The 12,570-nt window shown below is 41.7% G+C and overlaps 1 protein-coding gene across 2 annotated transcripts in view; it reads left to right on the forward strand.

The window, feature by feature from the left end:
* The first annotated feature begins 1,074 nt into the window (after positions 1-1,074).
* The window catches only part of LOC124268400 (b(0,+)-type amino acid transporter 1-like), a 31,460-nt gene continuing 19,964 nt past the window's right edge, over positions 1,075-12,570 (forward strand). For both annotated transcript variants that reach the window (XR_006896267.1, XM_046703366.1), the window contains exons 1-4: positions 1,075-1,164; positions 4,107-4,322; positions 10,891-10,992; positions 11,451-11,693. Coding sequence is in view for 1 of the 2 variants with exons in the window: in XM_046703366.1 (XP_046559322.1) it covers positions 1,149-1,164; positions 4,107-4,322; positions 10,891-10,992; positions 11,451-11,693 (577 nt within the window). In the remaining variant the exon portion in view is untranslated. The remainder of the gene's footprint in view (positions 1,165-4,106; positions 4,323-10,890; positions 10,993-11,450; positions 11,694-12,570) is intronic.

A 12,570-nucleotide genomic window follows, 5' to 3' on the forward strand; every position in this document is an offset into this window, starting at 1 on the left:
TCTGCAATGTGTTCGATAGTCACTTGGCATATTTACTAGTGTGCATAATGTGTGAAGCCCATTTCTGGTGTCCCCCGTCGTGATATTGCTGGAATATTGCTAAAAGCGGCGTAAAACTAAACTCACTCACTCACTAGTGTGCTTTCGTCTTGAGACCATTTCCACAAGTGTGTGTATGTAGGAACAGAGAAGCAATCAAGACATTTACTGGTACTGGACGTGTGAGAAATGTGACTCGAAGTGGACCTCGTCAACATATAAAGTTCTTTTGCCATTAGTTTGATTATTTGGGCCTGTATTGTCCGGCACGGTGTAGGAACACTGATTGTCGACTATGGAAACATGTTTATAATTATCATTATGCCACTTCACACATTCTAGATGAGCTGACAACGTGACATATTTTGACACTGAGAACTGTTGCGTTGCCGTAAACACCAAACATCCCATAAAAAGGCAACCATACAATGGTACATTGATCAAAACATGCCTTTGGTTAATTTTTAGCTTGTTTTTGTAAGGGCGACAACGCAATAATGTCCCTTCGAGGATTCCATATATAACTGAACATTTTGGATGTTTGTTTTCAACGCCCTTATCCGCACTTCCTCGAGACCAACGGGTGATACAAACCATATCTCAATCCAAAAACGTTTATTTGAAGTTTATCTCGCACTCAAAAACGTTTAAGGAGTCCATTATGAAGGAATGTGTTACAAACCCCCAAGCCAATAAAGCAATGATAACACACTGACATTAACCAGTAACGTAGCTTCCCCCCTCCCCTCCTCGAGACGGTTTATCGGACACTGGTTACCGAAGAATTCACTCACTGGTTCTGAAGAAGTGAGAGCTGTTTTGAACACATCCCGTGATTACATCTACAAAAAGTCCGAGGCCACTGGGCAGTTGAGCATGCGCATGAACTGCACCAACCAACCAGAGCACGGGTACCAAACACAGCCGCGCGTGAGCACGCGCACGCATTTCACGAACCAACCAAATGAGGGGACATATTTGTTCCCCACCATGAGTGGAAAGGCCAAAAAGGACATGTTTAGTGACAAGTGACACAGAAAGGTATGATAAATGATAAGGGACAATGAGATAAACACCGAGCCTATCTCTCACACGGCACATCCATTAACATGACCAGCTCTGGGGGTAAGTTGGAGATATGCTGTAGTTCTTGTACTCCCAACATAGGAAACTTCAATTACATCTGATTAAATCATTTCGTGAGAATACACCAGCCGAATTTCTAATAAAATTAGATTCACGTGACTTGACTGTTTGACCTCATAGGTTCCATGTTACTGATGTTTCTGATAAAACCTCGGCGACGATTATTTATTCCGGTTTGGATATTGGACAGAGATTTCAATACTACGTCACATTTGTCTTTGTTTGTCCTGCAGCAGTATGACATGATCTTCTGGACAGATGCTATGTACTTAATCGCAATAGAAAAAAATACTTCAAAGCCAATACAATAATTTCAGGGCGAGGACAGAAACGATGTCCCACTTATGTTATCTATCAGTTCATCAAAACAAACCAGCGGAAACCACCTGTCATTTTCTCTACAATGACATAATGTGCTTCGCTAGGCATGTAAAGTGATATTAAGTGTTGTTCTGTTTATTATGTTGATCTTGTCTACTGCAGTATCATGTTTTAGACATTTTGAAAGTTTAATGCCACATTTTGTGCTTTATTAAAAATATGTATCATTCTGTCTGTATTTGGGAAAACATATTTCACATTTTCTCGTTTCTCAAAATATGATAATCATTTTTCCTCATGTTCCATATCGTGACTTTGGAGACGTATTTTACATGCTATTATATACGCGTCCTGCACCATGCATCATTGTATGCACACACTGTTATTTGTAAGCCACCTGTTCAGTACACTCATGTTATCTCGTCTTGTGTACTCATGCTGGTCCATGTATTTTCATGCACCCTGCCTTCCTTATATTTTCAATTTATTCATCCAGGTCCTCTCTATTGTCCCGTTAACGTTGTTCCCCATGTTCTTTGTTTTTATACCGTTGTTTTCCATGTTCTATTTATTTCCTGTTCCCAGTGTTCCTTGCAATGTCCCGTTGTGCTCCTTGTTCTGTGTATTGTCCCGTTCTTTTCCATGTTCTTCCTGTTGGCCCGTTGTTCACCGTGTTCTTTTTTTCTTCTGTTTTTTAATGTTTTTATTTCCCCAAATGTAAGGTTGTACAATATGATTACATCATATGGCATAACAATGTACACAGTTCTTTCAGCACCATATTTCTATACACTTTCTATGCAGTCTAATGGAACAGTTATTACATTGAGAATCAAGACTGAACATTTTACCATAAACATTCAGTGTAAAATGTTACCTGTCAAAAGTTGCGAAGAGAGTATGGAAGGATGACCAATATATATAAAAGGCTGAAAACTGGCATTTTGAAAAGTCAAGAAACTTCGTCACTTCGTAATAATTTACAATTTCTCTTTGTATACGCTGAAAATTTGGTTTTGATTGTTTTTTGCTATATCTGTAAATTGATTGTTTTACAATCAAGCATATTGCATTAAAGGGGTTATTATTTTCCCGCCTAAATCCAAAAATTATGTTTTCATTTGAAAAAAATATGGTTATCCATGATCTGTATATTGTCTCGTTCTTCTCCATGTCCAATGTATTATTCTGATTGCTCTCTATGTTGTATGTGTTGTCTCGTTGTTCTCCATATTCTCGGTATTGTCGCGGTCTTCTCCATGTTTAATGCTTTGCCCTGTTGCTCTCCATGTTGTATCTGTTGTCTCCTTGTTCTCTATGTTCTCTGTATTGTCCTGCTGTTCTCCCCGTTCTGTGTATTGTCCCGTTGTTCTCCACGTTCTGTGTATTGTCCCGTCGTTTTCAATGTTCCATATTGTCCTGCTGTTCTCCATGTTCTATGTATTGTCCCATTCTTTTCCACGTTCTATTTATTGTCCTACTGTTCTGCATGTTTTTTTTTGTATTGTCCTGCTGTTCACCAGGTTCTGTGTATTGTCCCGTTGTTTTCCATGTTCTATGTATTGTCCTGCTGTTCACCAGGTTCTATGTATTGTCCTGCTGTTCTCCACGTTCTGTGTATTGTCCCGTTGTTCTCCACGTTCTGTGTATTGTCCTGTCGTTTTCAATGTTCCATATTGTCCTGCTGTTCTCCATGTTCTTTGTATTGTCCCGTTGTTTTCCACGTTCTGTGTATTGTCCCGTCGTTTTCAATGTTCCATATTGTCCTGCTGTTCACCAGGTTCTGTGTATTGTCCCGTTGTATTCCATGTTCTCTGTATTGTCCTGCTGTTCTCCACGTGCTGTGTATTGTCCCGTTGTATTCCATGTTCTCTGTATTGTCCTGCTGTTCACCAGGTTCTTTGTATTGTCCTGCTGTTCTCCACGTTCTGTGTATTGTCCCGTTGTTTTCCATGTTCTCTGTATTGTCCTGCTTCTTCATGTTCTGTGTATTGTCCCGTTGTATTCCATGTTCTTTGTATTGTCCTGCTGTTCTCCACGTTCTATGTATTGTCCCACTGTTCTCGATGTTATATATATTGTCCCGTTGTTCTCTATGTTCTATGTATTGTCCCGTTGTTTTCCATGTTTTATATATGGCCCCACTGTTCTCGATGTTATATGTATTGTCCCGTTGTTTTCCATGTTTTATGTATGGTCCCACTGTTTTCGATGTTATATGTATTGTCCCGTTGTTCTCTATGTTCTATGTATTGTCCCGTTGTTTTCCATGTTTTATGTATGGTCCCACTGTTCTCTATGTTCTATGTATTGTCCCGTTGTTCTCTGTGTTTATTATGTAGCTCTGTGTACCATTTTGCGTGTGAATATCATTTTTCCGTTGATCATCATGGAAGGTCCGGGCGCTTTTCATTTCAAATTCATCCACATAGTCCGAGTTAGTCTGAAATGATCAGATAGATATACACGCTCCCTCGTGTGTCTTTGTTTCATGTGCTCTTAATGTCCATCCATTTTCCTTTAATAATTGACCGTCCTAATTTCCATGTCATCCAATCAGGAGTCCTCTCATACCAGTCAATACTGTATTTCTCTTTCAGCCACCGTGAAACGTCGGGTGTCATGGCGAGAACCCAACCGCCTGACAGACGTGTGGGTGACACCGGAGTCTGGGGATAAGGGATGTAGTGGTGGCCTGGGAGAGAAGCACGTGGGTTTTACCGTCAAACCTAACCCCCCTGCTGACGGAGTGGGGAGCGACCTGAAAGAGATCGGCCTCATCTATGGTGGATCCCTTATAGCACAGACCCTAATAGGTAGGCGGATACTCTTACATCACATTACCTTGGTCAACAGCTGCCTAAAGGGGCGGTGGGGTAGCCTAGTGGTTAAAACGTTCGCTCGTCACGCCGAAGACCAGGGTTTGATTCACAAATGGGTACAATGTATGAAGCCCATTTCTGGTGTCCCGCGCCATGATATTGCTGGAATATTGCTGAAAGTGGCGTAAAGCCCAACTCACTCACTCACTCAACTACTTCAGATGTTTAAAGGCTTCCTTTTGTGACAAAAATTAAATTGTGAGCAAATAACGTCATGTGCGAGTTTATATATTTTGAAGTTATATAATGTGTGATTTCTGGCCCTCCATAGTACTATGTCGCATGGGTCGGCTTAAATTTGGCATGGGTTGGTTACCGATTGTCTTGACCGTTGATGGGGCTTTCAGTCAACGGTTTGGTGGTGAAGACTCGATTATATTGCAGACTGTAGCTGTCGGTTGAATTTATAAAACATACAAATATTTGCCTAATAAAGGGTTATTAACTCAGAACTTGACCTTTCCAAACAATAAAAATACTTTACGTATGTCTTCTTCAATTTGAAGTTTCACTCCTTTGCCCAGAAGTCGCGAGGGTGCGAGTGAGTGAGTGAGTTTAGCTTTACGCCGATTTTAGCAAAATTCCAGCAATATCACGGCGGTGGACACCACAAATGGGCTTCGCATATTGTACCCATGTGGGGAATCGAACCCGGGTCTTCGGCGTGACGAGCGAACGCTTTAACCACTAGGCTACCCCACCGTCCCCGTGAGGGTGTGAGTTCGATAACAAAAATGAGCAGATATTAGATAAACTAATCGATGATGATGAATGTGTTACCTGAGAACTGATCTCCCCTCGTGACACACTATACATTTTTGTATTACTTCAACGTGTGTAAATATCACTCTGACTTTCCATAGTACGACGTGGTTTCAAAACCATGGTCTTATCAATGGTCCGAGGTCGTGTTTATTGATAAAAGGGCTGGAGTTACGCGAGCTGGGTCGTGATAAGGGAAACCCACATATAATATGACAGGGATTCCAGGTGATTTATTGCGTTTTCATTAATGGAACATACTTAATTGAGCGTACAAGACAACCGTTCGTGACGCTATGTGACAGTGCTAATAGTACTTAAAGAACGACTACCTGAATGCATGTAAGGATTCAAACAGTGTGTGTATACAGTTTTCAACACAAAGACCTATTAATGAATAAGAATAATACATCTCCAATTGTCACAAGATAAATATCAGATATATACTCAACCAAACTAAAAACCTGACACGTGTTAAATTGAATCCCTCAATGGAAGTCGTGTGTACATTCTTATGAATATTGATGTGTATCATACTGCTATCATCCATGTAACGATACAGTGAGTGAGTGAGTGAGTATGGTTTAACGCCGCTTTTAGCAATATTCCGGGAACATCATGGAGGGGACACCAGAAATGGGCTTCACACATTGTACCCATGCGGGGAATCGAACCCGGCCTTCGGCGTGACGAGTGAACGCTTTAACCACAAGGCCACCCCACCGCCCCTGTAACGATACAGGCAATGAAAAGTTGATCTTGTAAATGGAAAGGTCATGCTGGACGTTCCATGAACACCTAACGCGAACTTCGCATTGATAAAATTCCTTGAACAGAAGAAGTCAATAAGGAGCGTGACTTTCCTCGAGGGCAGTGACGACAACACAACGTCCCCTATGGACATGTGAACCAGTTGGAACAGTGTAACCGGAAGTCAAAGCGGAAGTCGTTAAGTCGCCCAAGTTCTTGCATGGTCTTGGGTGGATTCCTCTGTTGTCGCATTCCTTTGCCCAACTAAGCCCTAATGTCTATTGGGTTCAAGTCTGGGGAATGGGAAGGTTTAAGACTCCAACACCTTCTTTACGTAAGACGTTGCGCGTCAAAGCTGCAATTCAGGGCATAGCGTTGTCATTTTGAAATGTTAGTCAAGGACCATATAGCAGCATGACCGGTCGTCTAGCTTGCTTACCTGCGGTGCGCAAATCGATTCCTGATGGTCTGTGATGACACTCTACCTCTGGAAAACTGTCTTCTAGTGGAGATTGCAGTCATAAATCGGTTTTGGGGATGATGTAACCTGATTTGTTCGTCATCTTCATACGGCGCCCCAGACCTTGGGCAATCTACAACCGTGTTCGTGTGTTGCATACAGGAGTGTCAGACTGTCAATTGTCTGACGACTACAGCCCAGGGCTCGTGCAACTACTGCAACGGATGGTCCAACATTAAGCCAACTCATGATGGTGCTGATTTGTGAGTCGTTGCATACTGGTTTGGTTACACAGGTCAGTTGTAGTGTTTAATGCGTTCGCTCGTCACAACGAAGATCCGAGTTCGACTTTCCACATGAGTTGAATGTGTGAAGCCCATTTCTGGTGTTCCCCGCCCTGATATTGCTGGAACATTGCTAAGAGAGGCGTAAAGCTAAACTCGGTCACTATTTCATGAGTGAGTATAGCTTTACGCGGCCTTTGGCAATATTCAAGTAATATCGAGGGCTGATTAATCAGAAATGGGAATTACAATTTGTACCCGTTTGGGGAATCGAACACGAGTCAGAGCGAACGCTTTAACCACTCGGCTACTCATCACATCTTGAACGCGCAATTGCAGCTTTATTGAAAATAGGTTTGATTTCCAACACAGCAACAATATGGAACGTTACCCAGGACAGTGTGAAAATATAACCACATGACTTGTTGGCACGAATTAACCTTGAAATGGGTAAGGTATTACATAAAAGACGTCTTATCTTATACTGCATAACAGTATTGCTACTTTTAAGTTCGCAAAGCCGTGCAAATACCGAGGTCAACTTACGAGTATGTTTTTCCACGCATGCTGCAATTTAAAAATGAAACGTGGTTGAAAACATGCACTGTTAATGTGGAAGACTAGGGACTACATAGTGACAGTGGTAGAGACCGAGACATGCCAGATATCGACACTACTGATGTTAACACTTAGTATAAAGTAAAGCATTAAAATGCATGACAGAAGTTCAACTAACATTAAGCGGTATCCTAAAGAAAACCCAGCAACCGGCATGTAACAGAGGCTTCAGTCAAGGTCATCTAACACTGGACTGATGTCTGGTCGATGCCCCCTTCCAGCGTCACCTCCACATGGCAGGAGTTTCTGGACAACTGGGTTTCAGGAAGTGTTGTGTGTATCTGTATGTAAAACACCCCCAAATGAAAGATTATGCTCTCTTTGTAATTCAAACGACATTGCAGATGTTGTTTATTTCCTTACCGTAGTCCCAGAAAGGAAAACAGATCTCAACAACTATTACTGTAGAAGCTCGAATATGCAAAAAATGATCCGGCTTTCTCAGCGTAATAAACTAGGAACAATTACGAAATTAGCAATATTTTGCAAGATAATAATGTCTCATTTTAAACAACGCCCCAAAATATTCTTCTTTTAACTGGTTAAATGCATTTACACTCCTAGTTTATTCATGCTACCAACTGATATGTATATATATTACCATTTTGTGTATCATTCATTTATTTAAATGTATAAGTTGTCAGATTATCATAGTGATGTAAACATGTACCTCTAATGCCGCAGAACGCGGTCGGAGTGTAAATAAAGTTTAGTTCAGTTGTGTCGTCATGACGTACACCGTGGTGGTGTGTGGTCCAGATCACAAATCAGTTGAAGTTAAGCAACGTTGGTCACGGAGAGATCTTGGATGGGTGGCCGTGTTTGGCAGCTTGAATTCTGATAAGTTCTAGGCCTTCTGTCCCGCCCCACAACGAAGCGCATGTGATACATGTGGTCTCACCTTAGGCAAGTGAGTAGGTTCAAAATTGTCTCTGTTCACCCAGCAGAAAATGGGTACCCGGTGGGATAAGTCATCTGACTGTTAACCTTCTTGCGCTTTATAGACAGCTTGGGTTATCCGGGGTAATAATGTCCATTAGAGCATGCCCGTGCGGCGCACAGTTCAGCGCTATATTATGAGTGAGTGAGTGAGTGAGTATGGTTTTGCGCCGCTTTTAGCAATATTCCAGCAATATCACGGCGGGGCACACCAGAAATGGGCTTCACAGCTATATTATGACAAGGCGTGATACTGACGCGGGTGTGGAAGACATATCACCGGGTAGATACGCACAGTAAAATTGGTCAAGAAATGGTATGCTTTTTATTTGCACCGAGGTGCCTTCATTTGAATCAATGTTATGTCAATGTAAAGATATGCAAATACCATTTCTCGTTAACATGTCAATAAATGTTAAACATGTGAAACAAATGTGAAACTAATTCCCAGAACAAATACAAAACATAGGTTCAATTTCAAATTGAAGCGTTACTTTTAAAGAAACGTTACCGAACGACGTTTCAACACCTAATGTAAAATGTGAAACTTGCGCGTCAAGGAAAAGCATTCCCATTTTGTTCACATATTTTCAGGAGGTAACTTAGTAGAGCAATTCAAATGCATTTTTCAGTACTAAACGTGACATAGGTTCATGATAGGCAGGCAAGGGTTGCCGTATCTCTTGTCAGTACTTCTGAAAATGTGAAACTATAGTGAAATATGCATATCTGAAACGTTTATTAAACATATATTATAATTTTCTTCGACCTGCACGTTGATAAATTATTCCCCTTTCCATACCAAACTTCAGTCCGAAACCATTACCAAATAAGCCTTTAATTTAAAAAAACGGTATCGGAATTTCACAACTGGTAAAACAAAACTGTCAGTACTTCAACGAACTTGAAATATTCAAATACAACGTGAAACCTTTTAATGTGTAAATTGAAAATTATTATATTTTCTTCAGCGTATCATTTGACTATCGACACAAAGTTTTTCCTGGGAAATTCTGGGAAAGACTACCGTTCCCAGTAACCTAGGCATGTCGTAAGTTCAGGTGTAAGTCGGGCTCACTGATGTGCATGTCACTGTATGATACTATCACAGTTGCGTGGAACGATGCGAATGCTACCAGTCACCCGATAGTCTGGCCTATTGCTGAGTGTGGCCTTAAACAAAAAGTAAATCTTCAGGTTTCGGGGGACACACTACAAGAACACGTGACAGCAGCAGCGTGGCTCAATCGTGCCTCCTCGTGTAGTACAGACGTTTTGGTGTACATGTAACATGCCCCCATCGTTCCCTGCACACTGGAAGCAAGACTATGCTCACTGGTGGCTGCAGGTAGAAGTACGGCTCCCGCCTAGCGACGTCGTCTCCATGGACGGATCTTGTTGAACCCACTAATACTTGTAACTGACAAACTGAACCTTATCAAACTGTAAACAGTTACGAAGGGAGAAGTAATTATCACAAAATATAATACATTACATTATGGCAATTCATTTTCTTTATTCAGTATTAAGGCCATCGGCCCATGTTGAAAATAATTATAAAAATTTATTATAATTATTTGGAATTTCTGAGAAATATAGCTTCCCTTATAAACATTGCAACATTTAACAAGATATTTATCTTATTACATGTTAGTAGAGTTTTAAACTTAAACATCGTAGGTGAATTACAATAATATCGTGGTATATATTTTGATCTATTTAGATATTACGTTATGTCATGTCATGTCATGTCATGTCATTGTGTTTTTACGTTATACTGTATGTTATACATGCACTTGCACACTTTTTATAATGTTTATCTTTAACTCCTTATCATATCCGCTTATCTGGATTGCTCCAAGGCTGTACTGAATGCTAAGCCCATGGATGAATAGTAGTTCTATCCTTTAAAGAGGCAAGTCTAGATAAGTGGACCACTAGCCTTGCTCCAAGGCTGTACTGAATGCTAAGCCCATGGATGTATAGTAGTTCTATCCTTTAAAGAGGCAAGTCTAGGTAAGTGGACCACTAGCCTTGCTCCAAGGCTGTATACTGAATGCTAAGCTATCCTTTAAAGAGAGGCAAGTCTAGATAAGTGGACCACTAGCCTTGCTCCAAGGCTGTACTGAATGCTAAGCCCATGGATGTATAGTAGTTCTATCCTTTAAAGAGGCAAGTCTAGGTAAGTGGACCACTAGCCTTGCTCCAAGGCTGTACTGAATGCTAAGCCCATGGATGTATAGTAGTTCTATCCTTTAAAGAGGCAAGGCAAGTCTAGATCTGAGGATGGCAGTCTGTTATATGCATTTTTAGTAACTTTCATTTAAACTATAAATTATTACCTTCTATGTACCATTCTACCATATAACGTACATTATGTATAAACCCTTGAAGTTAGAATTAGTCGTCAGTAAACCATGATTATCGTAAGAGGCGACTAACAGGATTGGGTGGCTCGCCGACTTGGCTGACACGTGCCATCGTATCCCAGTAGATACGACGCTCATGATGTTTATCATTGGATTGTCTGGTCCAGGCTTGATTATTTACAGACCGCCGCCATATAGCTGGAATATTGCTGAGTGCGGCGTTAAACAACAATTAAACAAACAATGAAAACGTTATGTATAAAATGAATGCCGAAGTACAGACAACGATCGCCAGGTTGATCATGACGTTAACATTTCAGGTCCTGGTATATTCACCTCCCCCAAGGGTGTGGTGGCGGGGTCGGGGTCAATCGCCATGTCTCTGGTCATCTGGGCGGCCTGTGGCGTCTTCAGCACGATGGGTCAGTATAACACGCTGACCTACAAGCAAAGTTTCATGCATAAAACCTCAGTCTGACCAAACAAGTAAACGTTTCTGCATAAAGCACATTTGGGCTTTCACGTGGAACGGAAACGGTTTCTGCCGATACCGGAAACTGATTATTCTTTGGGTCAAGGTTTTAAATATATCCTGTCTGCGTAGAAGTTTCCATTCTAATTCATTTTGAAATGTAGTGAGTAAATATTTTTCTAAAAGTTCTGTACAAAGTAAAATGATGCTGCGATGTTGTTGACATGTCTATTTCGGATGTTGTTGATGTCCTCGATGCAGTAAAACGTTTCAGTCCGGATTGTAACGTCCACGGTCAAATCTCCAGAATTCCGAAACGTGTGAATTAAGTAATTCAGCGTTATCAGGGTCCTGTCGAAAGGGGTTTCACTATAAGTGGAGTATCGGCAATTTCCGCTACAATTCCAGCTGCTCTGTGTTTCACGGAACTTCGCGAGTCTGTCCGGAAAGAGGGTGTGGAGTATGCCTACATCTCGGAAGCGTTTGGGCCAGTCACAGCCTTCGTCTACTGTTGGATGCGTATCGCAGCTGCAGAACCAGTCGGAACGGCTGTTTTCTGTGCCGCCTTCGCCGACTACACTGCTGACGCTATATACGACGGTTGTGGCCCTCCTGAGACAATCCGAAAATGTTTGGCAATTCTTGCACTTGGTAAGTTCAGATCAAAGTGAATGGTTTAATATACATATGGAACTTGCTTAAACAACACCTAATTCACACACCTAAAATTCTGTGAAAACAGGTCATTTTTCTGCATGATTCATTGCACCCGTGAAGGTCCGGGTTAGAATGAACCTTCAGCAACCCATGCTTGTCGTAAGAGGAGAACCCGTGAAGGTCCGGGTTAGAATGAACCTTCAGCAACCCATGCTTGTCGTAAGAGGCGACTAACGGGATCGGGTGGTCAGGCTCGCTGATTTGGTTGACACATGTCATCGGTTCCCAATTGCGCAGATCGATGCTCATGCTGTTGATCACTGGGTTGTCTGGCCCGGACTCGATTATTTACAGACCGCCACCAAATGGCTGGAATATTGCTGAGTGCGGCGTAAAACTATACTCACTCACTCACTCACTCACTCATTAACATTTTGCATCTTGGATCATAACATGATTTTTGTGTGGAGATACTCAATGCACGTGGAACGGTGAGAAATGCACGTAAAATGTCACACCCCAAACATTGTTGAAATCAAGTTCTCACTGATGTCACACTTTTAATTTGATTGTGAATATTGAGAATATTCAGCATTATCCCCCTTTTACGAGCGTATCCAGAGTGCTATGGGTGGGAGGAAGGGTGTGGTGGATGGGTGTGGAGGGAGCTAGGATGGGGAGCAGAGAAATGGGCGAAGACAGTCGTGGGCGTGAGTCAGGTCGTCGAGTTTATCGTCTTAGAGCAGGTGATCACTTTCTCACTACACTTTAGCAATGTATCTCATGAGGCTAAGAGTACGCACGGCGTGATTATACCGTGAGATCTATGACACATGAGCTCACCGCTCAGAGGTAACCATCGAGAGCTTAT

This window comes from Haliotis rubra, unplaced genomic scaffold (genome assembly GCF_003918875.1).
Source record: "Haliotis rubra isolate DU_JTF1 unplaced genomic scaffold, ASM391887v1 Scf138, whole genome shotgun sequence".
In the NCBI taxonomy this organism is placed as follows: Eukaryota; Metazoa; Mollusca; class Gastropoda; order Lepetellida; family Haliotidae; genus Haliotis; species Haliotis rubra.